The sequence below is a fragment of the Peromyscus eremicus genome, chromosome 14 (genome assembly GCF_949786415.1).
Source record: "Peromyscus eremicus chromosome 14, PerEre_H2_v1, whole genome shotgun sequence".
NCBI lineage: Eukaryota > Metazoa > Chordata > Mammalia > Rodentia > Cricetidae > Peromyscus > Peromyscus eremicus.
This window is the reverse complement of record NC_081430.1, coordinates 57,539,571-57,558,020: the sequence shown is the minus strand read 5'-3', so window position 1 is coordinate 57,558,020 and position 18,450 is coordinate 57,539,571. Positions and strand designations below refer to the sequence as shown.

General features: G+C 48.3%; 1 protein-coding gene and 1 non-coding gene across 2 annotated transcripts; one reads left to right on the top strand and one right to left on the bottom strand.

Moving 5' to 3' along the window:
• Positions 1–348: 348 nt before the first annotated feature.
• LOC131924808 (small nucleolar RNA SNORD112) lies at positions 349–425 on the bottom strand. The gene has a single exon (XR_009383067.1). It is a non-coding gene; the product is annotated as a small nucleolar RNA SNORD112 (small nucleolar RNA).
• Positions 426–11,652: 11,227 nt separating this feature from the next.
• Rtl1 (retrotransposon Gag like 1) lies at positions 11,653–16,209 on the top strand. The gene is made up of 2 exons (XM_059280036.1): positions 11,653–11,912; positions 12,366–16,209. Exons 1-2 carry the CDS (start codon positions 11,653–11,655, stop codon positions 16,207–16,209), a joined length of 4,104 nt encoding a protein of 1,367 aa, XP_059136019.1.
• Positions 16,210–18,450: the final 2,241 nt, after the last annotated feature.

Below are 18,450 nucleotides of genomic sequence, written 5' to 3'. Positions count from 1 at the left end.
CAATGGCATAAAATGAAAACAGCTTAGGTCTTTTTAATCGGCCATCGGTGGAGCTGAATTACATTAATTAAAATGTGGGTGTGTGGCATGCCCTTCTTGCTGATCCGTGTAGATACCACCTTTATTTATGTATTTGTAGTTTTATTTTTTAAATAATATAATGAGCAACCAGGAACCCATGACTTGCCTTGATGAGTAGGGTTTTGACCAGGCTCCTATCTGCACACATTCTCTCAATGAGAAAAGTACAGCTGGGATTTTCAGTAATAAAGACACGGTGTGGAATACATATGCCAGAATATTAAGCAGCTCTTAAAAAGAGGAAAACAGCCAAACCTATTGTCTTTTAATGGACCTCTGTGTTTCATAAAGAACCAGATTAATCATGATCCTTTGTTCATAGACATTGTCCTTTCATTGGACGAAGGCATATCACCTTTTATATATAATGTATGCATTCATACATTCATTTGAATTAATGTCATAAATACTCGTGAGCTCACTCCCCAAATCCAAATAACTCAATAATTAATTACACCTGTCAAGATAAAGGACCCCAGATTTCAGGGTGGCAGTGAGATGGTTTTATCAACTCCAGTGTGTACGCCGTTTGGGAATCTTAGGTGCTGGGTGTCATAAGGAAGGTTATGGATCTTTATTATTGGCAAGTACATTCTGGAGAGAAGAAAAACAAGCTGCTACAAAATGCAAAAGGAAAAACACTAGCTCTGAAATAGCCCCATACAAAAGAAACAAAGTCATATACTCTGGTGGTGTGCTTATTAGACATATGCAATTGGCCAGGAAAATGCAGGAGCCCAGAAGGACCACAGCCCCTAATTTGAGGAGGGGAGTGAGGGAGGGGCTAAGTGCTACCACTGCCATATTAATTAGCAGTACGTTTCCTGTACAACTACAAAAAATATTTTGTGTGGTAGTTTTTCTGTAAGTTTATTTATTTATTTATTTGTTTAGAGATTTTTTTCTTTTTGGCTTTTACAAACAAAAAACAAATGCAACGAGCGTTTTAGCTGACAAATTACAAGTCAGTTATAGGTGTGCAAAGCCTGTACTGTACACACAGGGACTCAGGTTTATCTTTCTTTTTTTCTTTTTTCTGTTTTTTTTTTTAAATTTTTATTTTATGTCCTCCAAGACTGAAGCCCTAGCCCTGTGTAGCTTTGTCAGTGACATGTAGCCGGCAGGTGTGAGCCTCAGGCGATGATTTCACCACCGCGGTCTCCCGCCCTCTGTGTTTGCAATGTACCCATGGGGGGAACATTTTCCTTTTCGGTCCTTAAGAGGCCCAGAAAGCTAATGCGCTGGCCCGTGTTCTAGGGGATTAGCTGTATGGAATGAGAAGTCCAAGGGAATGTGACTTGAGATAGATGTTGGCAGAGGGGACATGGGCCTCTGGAGAAATGCAGACACAGCAGCCCGAGTGTGTCAACAGTGGAGCCTGCTTGCTGGCAATGAGCCGGGGCTTTGCTGCGTGCCTGGACAGTTTGACTCTCAAGCAGCACGTACTGTTATCATGTACCTCCGGCGTCTAACCTACACGGTCCTGCAGCAGCATTACTAACCCATTCAGGTAGTGCATGGCACCCTGAACTCCTCCTCAGAAGTCCCTTTCTTTCCAAGGTACCCCGAGTCCTGCTTGCAGGCTAAGCTTCAGACCCAGCTAGTGAGGCCCCTGCAGCTGTCACAGGCTGTCAGATTCTCAGAACAGGCTTAGGGTTGAGTCTGTGACAAAGATAATATGATTACACCCACATCTTCAGAGAAATGCCTGAGGCTCAGAGACCCCCAGAACAACAACAACAAAAATTAACCCTTTCTAAACTTAGCAGTCTGAAACCTCGTCCACCTTTGTCCTTGCAAAGCCATGTTTTCATTTACTGGGTAACAGCCTCCTCTGAGGAAACGCAAACCAGTTTCCCACCATGATTCTAGGCAGAAAAAAAAAAATCTGAGGCAAGTTAACTAGTCTTTTGCCTTCATGGCCAGCCCTTAATTATCTCTGTCACACTTGAGGTTCCGCTGTTTCATCCATAGGCTTTGTGGAGTGGGTGCAGTACCTGGGAATACCTTAAGCTAACAGGCAAGGATCTGCCTGTTTCATTTTGCATCTCACAAATGCAAAATATTTTTATGACAAATAAAAAACAGAATCCAGATGAAATTCCCTACACTTGGCCTGCAGCCCAGGGTTACTTCCACGTGGACACAGATAGCCTGAAGAAGCCTGTGGAAACCCAAGGAACACCCTGGGGCAGCCTAATGCTGCCTTCCTGTTTGAGCCTCTCATCTGTTTTCCTCTTAACTACAAAATGCTGAGATGGGCTTTCAGATGGGTCCACAGGAGGAAGACCCTCCTGAAGAGTCACCTTTGCATGCCACAGGGGTTCCTCACTAGTCAGCCATTTTCTATCTTGTTCAATTTCAGCTATCAAGACTTGGGCATAGCTGCCCCGATATTACAGAAGGGGGAACTAGCTACAGGCAGGGTTCCAAGGTCACCCACCTGCTGTGAAGGGCAGATTGTCCTCTCAGACCCTATATGAGCCTCTCTCCGCCATCAGGATGTCATAGTGGTCATCCTCTCATCAGGTGACAGGTAGTAAAGCCTCTCTTGGTTACACACAGAGACACAGGGACATCAGCTTGTTAGGGCTGTGTGACCTCCACTCCTCTAGAAGCCCCTTCCCCCAAAAACATAACAGAAAGCAAAAGGAAGAATTGCATACATACCTGGCAGGGCACTGAGTCTGGGCTGCTGGCTCCCCGAGGTCACATAGGACAGGCCACCCTGAGAGGGACCAGGGTTCCCCCAGGAATCACTGGCTCCCTGCCCCCTTAAGGGGCAGGGAGCCCCAGCTGCAAAATGAAGGGCTTCAGTTAGTTCCATTCTGGAAAATCCACAAATTTGCAAATTCTCTAATTTAACATGTTAGAAGGAAAAGAGACCATTTCACAGACCTTTTTTTCTGATCCTGGCCAGGCATCTGCTCCCTTCCTGGGAGAAAGCAGACATCTTGTCTCTAGGCTACCTAGAAGAGGAAGAGAAATCACTAAATATGAGAGTCAGGAGTCCCCTGCCTCCCTAGGCCTCTGACACAAGCCTAATTACCACCAGTAGACCTACTGTGTGCCTGAAGCAGATGAGAATTGCTGATCACTACCATGATTAAAGAGTCCATTATGGACTGGATTCAGCATAAGGAAGAGGGGACCATCCTGGAAATATTCCAACAGGTGCCCCTGGAAGAAAAAGGTCATTAGGAGAGGAAATCGGGTGCCAAACTCACATCCAATCTTTATATATTTGCTGAAGAACTAAATAGGGGTCCTCTGTGAAGAGATGGCTCACCAAGTTCAGGAGCCCATCTCAAGGCAAAAAGCTGGGCACACAAGTACCAGCATGGGCATGGGAAAGCTGGGGCTCTGGCTGAGGCATTCCATGAACTAGGCTTTGCTTGGCCTTCAATAGGGCCGACGAACCCACACAAATTGGCAAGCAATAAGACCCCAAGCCTCATGTTCTTCTTTTCCAAGGTGGAAATTTGCTAAAGTAATGCCTATGTAGATTATCCTAAGGAGTGAAAGAATTCAAGTGTGTGAACACTCACCAGACGTGCCTGACACACGGGAAATGCATAGGACAGAAAAGATGTCTCAAAGCAGGAATCCTGTTCTGGAGACTAGGCAAAGGGACTGGGGAGTTGCCACTGGATGGTACCTTCATAACTAATAAAATACATTCATCCAACAGCTTCCAGAAAGAAGAGAGGGTTGAGTCCAGCAGGACCACAGGAGATCCACTTGGACACTTGCGGCCAAGGTAAGCAGGGGTAGGGGTCCATGCTGGCCTCTGCCCAGTGGAGAAGGGGTACCTGGTCAATGGATAGGGTAAGGCCATGCTAGGGACTAAAGGTTAAGGGGTTAGTTTGGACATGTTCTGGGGTACTCAATACCTCTGTTCAAATACTTGAGAAGCTATAATTAGTAGAGTCTCAGCCAGCTGTCTTATCCCATCCTGTCCCTCTGCTGATACCAAATAGGACAAAATGAATTGGGAATGACAGCACAAGCCTTTTGGGGAGATGGAGGCAGACACCAAGGCCCCCACTTCTGTGTCAAGCTGCCTGTCAGACCACGAGACTGACTGCATCAACAGCATGGAATGAAGGCAGTCTTTGGCCACGAGGCCCTCCACATCCCCAAATGGCAACTGCATGATCCCTCTTTGGGCACCTGTTTCTGCCTGTGCCATCTACTAGGGGAGGGGGAGAAACCTGGCTCAGAGCCCTGCCCCTGTCTCTGCCTCTGCCTTCCCGGACACTGGAAGTCAGTACCAAGCCCTCTAAAAGTCAGTTTAATTCCGCAAAGTGGTATGCCACCCCTCCAATGATGGCATTAAAACTAAGATAGAGCTTAGTACTGGGCAGATTTCACTATGATTGGAAAATTATAGTTAGCCCTATCGGAGGCATGGGGATTCCAGGTGTGGCTGGACCACCCTAAGTCTTCTGCATGGCCATACCCTGTCCCTTATAAAATGGTTATCAACCACTCTTTGCAGTGGGTAAGAGTGTTTGTCACTGGATTGGGTCTGCGTTCTTGCCACTGATAATCAGGGGTCCTGGACAGAATGTCCACCTTTTGAGTCTAGTGTATTCTTTTCAGTGCAGAGCTTGTTCCCGTCATGAGGCTAATTGGAAAATTAAAGTTGGCACCTTATGTACAATGCTAGTCTAAATCTCGACCCCTGCAATTAGAGTGGGTGTTCTAAACGCAATAATCAGATAAACCCTAGTAACAAGAACAGGCCCAGACTCATGCACAGTTTTTCACAGTTTACAAAGGAAACACCTCCTTCCCTTTCTAAATGGGCAAAGAGCGGGTTGTAGGGCTAACCACCCTCTCTCCCTGGCCTTAGCCCTACCTCTCACAACCCTTAGGATGAAGTCTTCCTGCCTTGAAGTCACCACCTCCAAGATTCACCATACTCCTACGCCTACACCTGCAGCCCTCAAGGTGTATCCATGTAGCCTTTGTAGAACCAGGCAGGGTAATGGAGCTTGCCAGAGCCAGACAGGAGCTGTCAAGTCAAGGCAGATGCCAGAAGAAGCCAGTCTGTGCTTTCAATCATTGTGTAGCTTGAGAGAACTCTATTTAAACAAAGCTAGGACTGTAATTTCTAGATGCCGCTATTAGAACTGAGGAAGGGTAGGAGTCCCTGATCTCCAACTACTCACTCAGGGCCTGCCTTTGCCTCCACAGCCTGGGTAGCCACCAGGCACCACTCAGAAACCCCATAAGAAAGTTAGAAAGCCAAGGGGAAACTGAGGTCCAGGAAAAGGTCACATGGAAAGTCAAGGCCCAGCCGGGTTAGCAGGTGCGCAGAATCCATCCCTATCCAGGCTTTATCTCTGCCCACGCGCCTTGAAAGGAAAGTTTAGGCAGAGGAGCAGCTGATTGGCTCTGCAATTGGAGCAGCCCCTAGAGGAAGGGTGTGCTCCTGCACAACCCCACAGTCCCTCCCAGAGTGGCATATTCTCCCCCTCCACGGTTATTCTGGGAGAGTGATCCAGCTGCCCCCCAGCTGCCAGTTAAACAGGCATGGGCCAGGACACAATGCGGCTGGGTCAAGGGCACCACTCTTCCTCTGGATGAATAGGCAAGCGACGGGCTGAGGGTCCTCTGCTAGAGGCTTCCAACCATGGTAGGAAACCCAAGATTGAAAGAGTCCTCCATCTACTTTGATTCACTCTCTACCCAAAGTCATGGGATTCCCCCTTCAAAAAACTTAGTTGCCCCATCATGGAGATGAAGGCCCGCTGATCAAGGATTTCTATCCAAACCATGGGGGGGGGGTGTTTGTATGTTTTCCTGAGCAGTGAGGTGAAGGGTCTCCCTATTGCAGATGTTCAAGTCAGGGTGAAATGGCTAGTAGAGACCTAGATATGGGCTGGGCCCAGCCTGCTCCCTGCAGATTCTAAGGCCGCTGAGACTATGACATCTCACCCGAGCTCCTTGTGGGACTTTGGGCAGTCCTGCTGAGGGTTTTGGGAAGTCCTACTCCCTCTCAGAAACTTGAATAAGAAGAGGGGCCAATATAATCTTTTCCACCAGAGAAACCAGCAAGGATCCTAAGGTTCTGCCTGCCAAGGACACATCTTGACTGTGACATGTCTAATAAAATAAATGAATAACATAATGTGTATTCTTCACTGTCCTTACATGTCCATCCTGGTACTCCATTCCCACCCATGGCACCAGAAGGCAAGACAGAAAGATAGTAACTCTAAGGGAACTTATCCTTTAAGACTTAATGGCTATGTCCCTCACACTTGAGAGCCTCTGAGTGTCTCACACAAATCCAAAGTAACCGGGGTCTTCACTTGATGCTCACCTCACAGTCAAGACACCAGTTATAATAGAACAGGTCTTTGAGAGCCATGGCTGCCCACCTCTCCACTGCCTGACTTCACCCGCCTCCTAAACTCCTGCGAGGGGCTCCTACCCTCCTCCCCTGTCCTCACCTTTCCCCTAATTCCTCCACCCCTGCCCCCCAGCCCATGTTCAACCCTCAACTCTGCTCCTAAATATCTTCTCATCTCCTCTTCCAAGCTCTATTTTTAAAATCAGATTTCCTTTACTGTACAGGGAAAGGTATTCGCTGAGGGATTTGCCCCCCCCGCCCCCCCCTTCACTCAACCCTTCATAGATGCTCCGTGGCAGGCCTGACCCCATGGGCCACTTGCTCAGAGGCAAGCAAGGAGCTGACCTGACCGAGTCTCGGGACACTAACAGTGGTGAGACTGGGGTGTCTGTCTTGAGTGTTGTGTGGTAGAGGGTCACAGAGCTACCCAAAAGGTAGCTCCAACCCTAAGTGCTGGATCTAGATTTTAATAGGAATTTCAAAATGGAAGGTTTGAGAACAGACCTTGAGATGAATCTGAAGGACAGAGAATGTTCCTTCATTCTAGAGGCATGCAGGGTGGGCCGAGGGAGAGCAAGAGCCAGAGGAAGCCTAGGTGATTGTCCAAAGACATCAGAGAATAAGGAGGGCACTCGTCAAGCCCCAAGCCCACCCAGAGAGGCAGATCCCTGAGCTGGGCCACCTGGTGTAGATGGCCCTTCCTCTTGCTACAAGGAGCTCTCACTCACCTCCAGCAGAGCCTTATTGTTCAGGGTGCAGTGTTCACCCCCTGGCTGCTGTGAGGCTGCACGGTGGTACCCGTCTCCAGTTCTGTGGGGTCCAAACAGGATGCCTAGGGCAGAAAAGAATGGGAACAAACTGCTGGGTAAACTAACGGACTGAAGATTTTAAAAACTACAAAGCTCTGGGAAACAACGAAGTCGAGATGAGTTTAGGATGGGGGACATGAGACTCAGTCTTTCTAGAGAAACGCCTAAGGAGAAATGAGGAAGGAAGCTATAGATGGTTAAAAGTTTTTACATCATGCAAAACAATTTAAGCTCTAGATTCCCAAGCGTACAGAGCAATCTATATGTTTTCAACAAGAGATATACTCGCTCCAGGCTCCATTCAGCACTGGGGCACTTGGATTTTATGTCGTGGACATGAAATTTTAAGGTTGGAAGCTAAGAATGCCATGATTAAATGAGAGTGTCACTCAAAGACAGTGGAACTTTTTAGCATTGCTGGAAATGTGTGAAAAGATCTTAAGTGGGAGTTTTATTAATTGATTATTGAGTTTCTGAGGTAGAAATATGCACTTTATTTTGAGGGTTGACGGTATGAAAATTTTCTATCACACTAAGGGCTTTGGGCTTTTGCCAAAAGGCTTTAAAAAACTTAATGGTGAGATTGTTTGCTTGTGGGAGATAAGCTTGTAGAAAGCATGATAAAACATATTTTATGGCTAACAGCTTTGGACTTTATTATTACAAGCAACACGAAATACTGAAAAATCGTAAATAGGAAAGTTAACAGGCACACATTTAAGGATCATGCCCAAACATTCTGACTCTGTGCTGAGGGAATGCCAAAGTTGGACTCCCAGGGCATGCCAAGAAGACATGATTAATGTTGACACTGGGGAAAGGTTTTAATTAGAGGAGTTACATGACCGAGATGGGGACTGTGCAGAGAAATTTGGAATTTATTTAGAGACTCTGACGTGATAAAGTTTTTGCACATGCTTAAAAATTTGATTTATCCAATTCTAACGGAGTGACATGGTGAGTTTTTTTCTGTTTGATAGATACAACATAGCACGATTATGAAATCAAATTCTTGCTGTATGCCAAGAATCTGGACTTTTTATGTCGTGCACAATTAAGAGACATTGCAAAGTTTTTAAGGTGGAGTTACAAACTCAGATTTAATGAACTGTGCTAAGACGTGTGAATTTTATTCTAAGGGATGACACACTAGATTATAATATCACTCTAATAAGTTTGGATTTTAGCCAATAAACAGCTTAAAAGTGTGATAGGGAAGATTTGTTGGTTGTTTTTTGTTTTGTTTTGTCCAGCCTGGAGGTAAGTGACACGATAAGATACTGCACTGTTTGTTAAGAATTTGGAAATTTATGCTACAAAGAAACTTTGTAACGTTTTAAATCTGGGAGTGACTCCTTATGGTTTATGAATTCAGCAGAGAGGAAAGTGGATATTACAACATGGTTAGAGATGTGACTCACGTCCACATCGAAGGCACTGTTGTATCCTGAGTGAGGGGTGAGATATCATTTTTAATCCTTTTGTGTGGGGAGAGGGATGCTTAGAGTTTGGCCAAGAAAGGGTTTTAAGGAGTGAAATGGTCAAGAGTTTTGTCTCCCAAGGAATTTGATGATTTAAAGCATGCTGTATGCTAAAGTGTGTAGATTTGATGAAGAGTTCAATGCATGGGTGAATGTCCACTGCCCCTCAGCACAAGGGCACCAGTGAAGCTTCTGTGCTGAGAAGCTGGGTAACTTACATCATGGGCTGAGAAGTTAGATGACATTTACATAGCATGTCAGGTTTGGACACGGTTTTGAGGAATGCAAGGAGTACACTGTCATGCCAGGCTGAGGAATTTGGACTCCCGCCATGATGAGATTTTAGGAGAATGACATCATTAAGTTTGTGTGTTGAATAGGCTCGGTCTGCTGAGAAATGTATGACTTTATGATCACTTAAGGCTTGATCTCATAGGTAAGGCAGAGACTTTGTGAGGCTGTAAGCAGAAGTTACACAAGTGAGTGCATGCATGTTACAAGAAGTATGAGCTTTTGATATTATGTAAGATCTTTGGTGTGAAGGCAGTCAAGTGTTTCTGGGGTGAGCTATGAAACTGTGAATTTTGTGTTGATTAGCTATCAATTAAACCACATGGTTAAAAAATTAATTTATGCTAAGCAATTGGAACTTCATAGTATAGAGAAGAAATGTGTATGTTAAATAGGAAACCATGAGATAAATATTGTTTATTCTGTTAAAAGTTTAAATTCTGATATCCAGGCTTATTAAGATACTTAGAAAGTGAGATTTTTGTTTGAAGGCTGGTTGAAGGAAAGCAGAAAGAGTCAATCATTTACATGATCGAATTTGTTAATCTCTATGTGTAAACATTTTATTAAGAAGGTGAATATTCTACTTTGTTAATCAGACTGCTGCAAATTTAAATTGTAAACCATGAGGTTAAGTGGGAGACCTGCTGAGATTTTTATGTCGGACAGATGAATTAGTTAAATTTTACATTTCAATAATAGTGCATGCCGTAGAGGACTTTTATGAAGAGGAAATGAGTTGATTTATGCAATATGCTGTGCGTGTTTCTGAGATGGCTGTTTTACCTAATTTTTACACCAGGTTTAGAAACTCTGATCTCTACCTCCAGAAATGACAAGTCCAACTTGTGCATTACTCTATGGCCTTTCAATTTTAACCAGAGAATAGTTTTTGGTTAAGTTTACATGTCAGATGTGTTTATACAAAAGGTTTGGATTTAATATTGCAGACAGTAAATAAACAGTGAGAGGCTTTAATCAGAGGAATTGCATGATCAAATTTAAGTGTCATGCTAACAAGGTATGTCTAATTCTGAGAAACTGCAGACCCAAATGTTTTATCCTGCTGGAAGGTATGGATTTGAGCCAATGTTGGTTTTACATAAAGGACAGCATGGAGATTTTTGTTTATTTTATTTTGGGGTTTTTGGTTTTGGTTTTTGGTTTTTATTGTTGTTGTTTGTTTGAGTTTGCGTGTGTGTGTGTGTGTGTGTGTGTGTGTGTGTGTGTGTGTGTGTGTGTGTGATAGGTCAGCCTAGTAATCCTAAAGGAAAATTGAGAAGTAACAGAAGGTGTTGAATTTATAAAGACAATAGTCGTATGGCTGGGATATTCAATAGCCTAATTTGTTTTGTAAACCAATACATTCCTTTAAATTCAATTTCCGTGCACTAAATCCTCCCATGGCCAGATTTTCAAAAATTCCAGGACAATCAGATTTCAAAGGTCTCGGGCCCTCCTTTCCCCCAGCTTTGTAACTCTGCTAGATACACCCCTGTACTGGAGGAAATCAACGGTGACAGAGAGAAGGGGTGCTTTCAAGAATGAAAAGCCTGCCCCTGCCTGAGCAGAGGGGAAACTTGGAAAGATAGGATCCAAGAGGCAGACAGAAATGTTTGCATGATCAGAATTGAGGCCAGATGTTTGAAGCTCCACAAGCCCTGCAGACCAGGGCAATGCTGGAGGGTAGATTTTTGAAAAGCTGGGAAGGGAGTTTGGAAACCTCCATCTCAGCACTGGAGAGACCGTAGCTTTGGATAGAGATCAAATTGAGAAATGAAATCTACCCCATCCCACCCCCCAAAGTATGACCAAGGATAAAGCAACAAAAGTGTAAGCTTTCAGCACACAGTAGGCATTTTATAAACGTTTATGGGGAGAAAATTAAAACCAAAAGTCATGCTCTCTCCCACTTATTTCGACTTGGAGCCTGGAGGAGGAAATAAGAGCTATTTTTGGCTGCTGACCCAACTAGCAGGGCAGTGGCCAAGTGCCCGATTTCTCCTCTTTCCCCAGAGTTTGGGAGACAGCAAGCATCTCACTGTGGAATCCCGCCTCCAACTGAGCGTGCTGGGCTGGCTCCAGACCACCAAGCCTGCCAGCAGTGGCTTAGAGTGGCATTGAGATGTGACCTTATGACTTTCGGGTGACTAGAGACAGGAAGGGAAACTGACCAGGCATGGGTGCCAGGGCAAAACGGGCCAGAAGTGTGCCCTGCCAGGTGTCTGCTTGCCACGGAGGACACTCTGGGCCAGTTGCTCCACAAAATTTATGGACTGTGAATTTCTCATTCCAGTGGAGGAAGTAGGCAGGCGGGGCAGTCTGACTCCGCCTGGGAGGCAGGTCAGGGGTTGAGCCTCTCCCCTTGAGGTGCCTCAAGTGACCAGAGGAGGAGACTATATTGAATGCAGGGAGAATTTCTCTGGTTTCTCTCTGATTCTAATTACTTGGGCATCTGGTTTGTCCTTGAGAATCTGACCCTGACGTCTTGAAACTCTAAATTGCTGCTTTTCCTCTTGCTTTTATCCCTTCTACCCCTAGGTTCTGATCTCCACGGTCGCGGTCTCTGACCACACACATTACAACCTTACCTGTCTTCAGAGCAGAGTCCTTTCCAACCGACGACATGATAGAACCCTCTGAAGACTCATTTGAGACGATGATGGAGCTTAATAATCCATCATCAAAACAAATGGAGTCCTCCGAGGGCTCATCCAACACCGTTGAGGAGACACCAGGCAGCAGCGGGGCACAGGCGCAGGCAGAGGCGGGCTCAGACAATGGCCCAGCCCAGGAAGGAAAAGAGCCACCCAGTGGCTCGACCCAGGAAATGCAAGAGCTGCCCATTGATCTATACCAAAACTTGGAGGAGCCATTCAGTGGCCTGTATGAGGAACGAGAGAAGCTGCCCACTGATCTTCTCCAAGACATGGAGGCAACCAGTGGCCCACGTGAGGAACGAGATGAGCTGCCCACTGATCTACTCCAAGAGTTGGAGGAGTCATCCAGTGGCCCATGTGAGGAACGAGAGGAGCTGCCGACTGATACACTCGAAAACATGGAGGAACCATCCAGTGGTCCATGTGAGGAACAAGAGGAGCTGCCCACTGATACACACGAAAACATGGAGGAACCATCCAGTGGCCCATGTGAGGAACAAGAGGAGCTGCCGACTGATACACTCGAAAACATGGAGGAACCATCCAGTGGCCCATGTGAGGAACAAGAGGAGCTGCCGACTGATACACTTGAAAACGTGGAGGAACCATCTAGTGGCCCATGTGAGGAACAAGAGGAGCTGCCCACTGATACACTCGAAAACGTGGAGGAACCATCCAGTGTCCCATGTGAGGAACGAGAGGATCCACCCAGTGACCTACTCCAAGACATGGAGGAGTCATGTGATAGTTCACAAGAGGAAGGGGAGGATCCACTCAGTGAGATTGCTATCTCATCTGATGGCATAGATTCAGTGTTCGTCAACTCATCTGAGACCCAGACAGAGCAAGGAGATGAGACTGACCTGGAAGATGAAGAAGATGAGGAGAACCTCGAAGAGGAGGATCAGCCCGGGAGCTCTCCGGAACAAGTCATGGCCACAATGGAGTCCATCATCTCGGTGTTCCTCCGAATGCAAGACATTGAACACCAACAGAGAGTAGCAGAGAGGATCTTGATGCAAGCCATCGAAGAAGGCCGGCTTCCCAAACTCAGGCACTTCTCTGGAGATCGCAGAGAATACCATGAGTTCATTGTGCTCTGTCAGATGACCCTACAGAACTACCCATCGATGTTGCACAACGACCAGCTACGGGTGAAATTTGTCATGTGTCATCTGTCTGACCTAGCCTTAGAATGGGCCAACAGCCTGGTAGAGCAGAACAGCCCCTTACTGAACAACTACTCAGGCTTCATCGAGGCCATGTCAGAAATGTTCGAGTACAGGCAGACGCTGCGCGTGGCAGAAGACGCCATGTTCAATATCAGGCAGGGGAACCGCGGTGTTGCCGAATACATCAATGAATTCCAGAGTCTAATACCCACCTTGGGCTGGCCAGATGAAGTCCTGCAGGCCCACTTGTGCCAGGGGCTCAATGAAGACATCAGGCATTATCTGTTTCGAATCCCCCAGCCGGAATCCCTGGAGAACCTGATGGTGCTCGTCCTGCAAATTGAAGATAAGCTGGCAGAGAGAAGGGCAATACTCAGGCTGCCCCCCGAGTCCCGCCCAAGGAACATGATCTGGCTTGACCCACCTGCCCCAGAGAAGTGGAGTGTGAGCAGCTGGCTGCCCAATGCGTTCCATCCAAACATCAATCGTGCCCACCTCTTCCTGCTGCTCATGGTGAGGGTGAACCCCTACCACAGTGTCGCAGTGCAGGCCCTGGTGGACTCAGGAGCAGAAGGGAACTACATGGATGAGAAGTTTGCCCAAGAACATTACGTGGAGCTCTATGAGAGACCCTATCCACAGGCAGTCCAAACCGTGGATGGCTCCCTCATCGGCAATGAACCCATCTGGCTGTACACCGAACCCCTGATGTGTATCCAGCAGAATCATTGTGAGTACATCGAATTTGACATCGTACCTTCACCCCACTTCTCTGTGGTCCTTGGCATCAAGTGGCTCCGTACCCATGCACCTGAAGTTGACTGGATCAAAGGCCGTTGTACCTTCCACTCTCCCTACTGCCTGAAGAATTGCTTCCACCCACCCCCACCATGCATCGCACTGGAGAAAGTTAGCATGGCCATGCTACCCGGATTGCCGCAATTATATTCAGACCTGGCCGACGTGTTTAACCCGAAGGAAGCAGATGATGAGACTTCCGACCAGCCAAGCTCAGACGGATCCGATGATCTTTCTGAATCAGAGCCCTCTGAGCTTCAGCAGGCTGGAGACAGTGATCACAACGACGTCTTTTATGAGAGTTCTTCCAAGAGGCCTTGTCAATCTGTGAGTGCCAGGATGCAAGAAAAAGCCAGGCAGCAAGAGCAATACTGGATACTATATGACATGCTGAATGAAAGACGGGACTACATACAGATGATGCCAGAACTGTTTGACCAGTTACATGGAGCTACATGGTTCACAAAACTGGAGCTGCGAGACATTGCTAAGGAACCCAGGGTGGACTACAGCCTCACACACACAGAAGACACATGGAGAGCAACATTTGGTTTGAGCCCTTACCAGATGAGATGCTACCGGCCCTTCACAATAGACTCATACGCTGACGACTGTGATAATGAGATTCACTTTATCCTAAAAGACATCCTAGGCTTCTATGCGATTGCCCATGGCCGAGAGCTCCTGATCTACTCAATGAGCCAGGAGGAACACTTTGATCATGTCCGCCAAGTCCTGCTCCGCCTTCGCGGTCACAATATCCACTGCTCCCTGGACAAAAGCCAGTTCCATCGCCAGACCGCAGAAATCATGGGTTTCGCCCTATCCCCCAAAGGGGTGAAACTGAACAAGACCCTCATGAACCTCATCATGGGGTGTACTGCCCCCGGCAACAGGAAGGGCCTGCAAGCCGTTATCGAACTCTTCTATCCCTACCGCCATTTTGTGGAGCACTTTGCCATCATTGCAGAGCCCCTGGTGAGGCTGCTGCTGAGCTCAGAGACCTACTGCTGGAGAGAAGAGCATCAGGAAGCCTTAGACTGCCTAAAGAGGGCTTTCCGAAAGGCACCCATTCTGTACCACCCCAAGCATCAGAACCCATTCTACTTGGAAACAGGCGTCATTGGGTCATTCCTATATGCCTCCCTGATCCAAACTGATGAAGAAACCGGCAAAAAAGCTACCTGCGCTTTCTACTCACGACATCTCTCCCCAATCGAGGTGAAGTACCCTCAAGTGGAGTTGAGGATCCTTCCAATCCGGGCTTCCTTCAAAGTGTGGTGTCGCTACCTGGAGAACACCGAGGAGCCCATCATGATCCTTCTCAACACAGAGGATCTAGCCTCTCTGAATAATGACAGGCTCACCGTACTTCTCCCCGGGCATTGGATCTTCTTCTTCTCTCACTTCCATTATGATGTGATGGAGCTGCCTGATGATGATGACCCCCGAGCTCTGTCCCGTAGAAATCCAAACCAGAGAGCCGTGAAAGGCAGATACATGAGGCCACTGATGCTTCTTGCCCTGAGGGCAAACCAAAGGGACTCGTTCTCTGATTCTGAATCTGAGGCTGAGACTGAGTCCGAGGACAGTGACGATGAGTCAGACCAGGAAGAATTGAATCGGCAGGCCCTGGTGCAGGAGGTACTCTCTAACATCCCGATAGAACATATCCTCAACAGTCTCCTGACCCACTTCAGCAGGGTCCAGATCCGGTCCGTTGTCCTACACTTCTTCCGTGGCCTGCTCTACTGGAAGAGTGTCCTGGGTGTGGCGTCCCTCCTGGCGATGATGAGGGTGAGGCAGCACCTCTCCCCACTGCCTGCCCCCTCTTTGGAGGTGGCCAGGCCTGAGCCCCGACACACACTCCGGCTCATCCTGGACTCAAGCCTCATTGCAGGTAGTGGCATGGCCACAGCCATCACTCAGTTGCTCAGCCAGATGCCCCCTGTAGCGCGGGCCAACACCCTTCCAGCTCGAGAGCTGGCTGAACTGTACCTGAGCCCCAGGTGCTGGCATCGAAATGCCCTGCATTCCCAGCCCCCACGGGGCCTGCGATTCACCCCAGGGTTCTGGTTGACCCTGTGTGAGTTCTTCGGGGTCAGAGTCAACCCCGAGGAGGACATCTTCCCGGACCCACACCAGCAACGATACTTAGAGCTGCACGTCGTTGGTGATGAAGATGTCGTCTTGCGAGAAGCCCTGCAAGACGACCTGCAACGTTACCGTCAGTGTGGCCTGCATGACGGCCTGCAAGACACCTCGCAGGACGCGCAGGACAACGACGTGCAAGAAGCCCTGCTTGGCGACCAAGAAGCGGTCACCTTCCGCCCGCGAAATCTGATGGACCCAGAGGTCCTAGATTTCCTCAACAACCGCCTACTCTACATTCTTGGTGCTGATGGCCGGCTTACTCTGCTCAGCAGAGATGAGGTGGCTCGGGCCCTCACACGATTCCTGACCATGGCCTCCAGAATGGCACTGCTTTCCCCAGCCAGGGAACAGGCAAGGCTAGAAGCACTGCCAGACTCATCAGATGATGAACTTGACTGAAAACACAACAAAGTTGATGCCATCCTCCCTTGTGCCTCAGCTAGCTTTGCTCAAATCCAGTGCCCCCTCCTGCCACTCCTGACCCAAGGGGAACCCACTTGTGAAGGGCCACAACTTCAACTCATCAACCAGCAACATCATCTGTGTTAAAGGACTAGCCAACTATCAGCGTCCCAGAACCAGCCAAGACTGTGCAACCCTGTCCTAACTGTCCAAGACTGTGTGCAACCCTGTCTTAACTGTCCAAGACTGTGCAACCCTGTCCTAACTGAACGAGCCTCAGACCCACAGCCGGCAGTGAGATCAATGAGAGGAGGAAGCAGTGATGAGCAACAATGACCCTGTCACCCCAGGCCAGATGCAGAGCAGACACAGCAGGCACAGCCAAGCAAGCAGATGCCAGGGAGCCCCCCCACCACCACCTGAGTGGCATGTGGCCACCTGTGCATCCTGGGACACTGACCTCGGGTGCTCCACTGACTTCTACCTCCGCACCGGTGCTCCAACTCCCCTGGGCCCCATCCCCACCGCCTCCCAGCCTCCTGAGGTACTGTGGTGCCGTGCCTCCCAGCCCACCCCGCAAGCAAGCCAGCCCACCCAACACTACCCATCTGGTCTGGCTCCCTTGACACTTCATCTGACCCTGAACTCTGAACTCTGAACTTACCTGAGCAGAGCTGCTCTGCAGGGCATCCGACGTACCAGTGCGACTTACCTGATAGACTTGCCCACCTTGAAGGTCCCTGAGACTCAGGGACTACCAGAAAAGGTGGTAGCACCAGGTAGGGCTCCTGTTCCCAAAACTGACAGCTGGACAGTGTGGGGGCCAGAGACCCCACATAAAGGAGGGAGCCCCCAAGGACACTGGTGAAGCCCCAGACACCCAGCCTGCTGTGCCACGGAGTCCAGAGTTCTCTTAGCAGACCACTGCTCTTTGTCATGGAAAGGAGCACCTTCCTATTCTTTCCATCCCGCTTCTGCTTTTGCCCCACAAATAAAGAGAATAAAAGATTATCTGGCTTTGTGGTTTGTTCTCAAAGGGAAGGTGTGATAGCAGGGGACAGGTTTGGGGAACAGTGAGCATGGGAGCAGAAAGGATGGAGTATGCACAGAGGGTTGAAGGTGAGCATGTACAAGGGTGGGAGGAGCCTGGGCAGGAGAGCTTGGCTCTTTCCCGAAACAGCTCATGGAGACACATAGCAATCAGTCTCCCTGCTTCTCCTAAGGAGAAAGCCACTCCTCTCTCATCCCCTCAGACTCACTCCAAGAGGAGCTACAGGTGGGAAAGGGACGAAGGAGCTCATTTGACAGAGGGAGGGTGCCCAGAAATCCCAGTTCTTCTCTAGTCCCAGCCTTCTAGTCACATGAGAAATGAGGAGTGGCCAGGCTGGGCTCTATGCTCCCAGCTAAGGAGGGTCCGCAGGACTGCCTTGGACCCATGCCCACAGTTGCCCCCAATGAAGAAGGCCTAGATCCCCGCTCTAAAAATGGCTTTCCTGGGGGTACATTGGTCTGAGGAGAGGAAGGAGCTCCTGGGGGAGTAGAGAAATGGGGGAAGTAGCCCTCACTCACAAAGTCTGTAACCCTATTCAGAAGCACCCCCTCCACTGGAAGTCTGCAAACAGGCTGGGAACAAAACCAAGGACCCCTCCCAGTGTGACCTTAAGGATAGTATGGAGATACAATGCACAGGGCCCTCACATCCAAGGGATACTAGATCTGCCCTTTACATCCTGCCTGGAAATCTGACCTCGAGTTAACCCCAAGAGACCCTCCTTTGTCCTGAGAATGTGTCAATGCCCTGGATACCCAGTGTGACAACCCAGTGTGATCCCACTGTAGCAGAACAGCTGAGCTTGGGGCCCTGAGAAATACCCCTGAGAGCAGAAGATCTCTATACCCTCTCCAGCCCATAGTACCACTGTGCCCTTGTGGGTCCTCAGGAGCGACTGGCTACTGTCTAGCCTCTCTAACAAGGAATGTACCCCTGACGACAGCACCATGAGATCATGGGCAGGATCCCAGGTTCAAGGTCAGGGGCTCAGCCTCATTTTAGCAGTTTTCCTGCTCTTAAAGAAGTTGCCAATGTCCCTCCCCCCCAGGCCCCTGTAAACAGGATAACACTTCCTACCTTCAGTTTCCCTGTCTATCACACAGAGCTATAGGGGGCTTCTGGAAGATTTCAAAGGGGTCACAATTAAAGTGTTGAGTGCAATCAACACAGAGTTCCTACCCTCCATC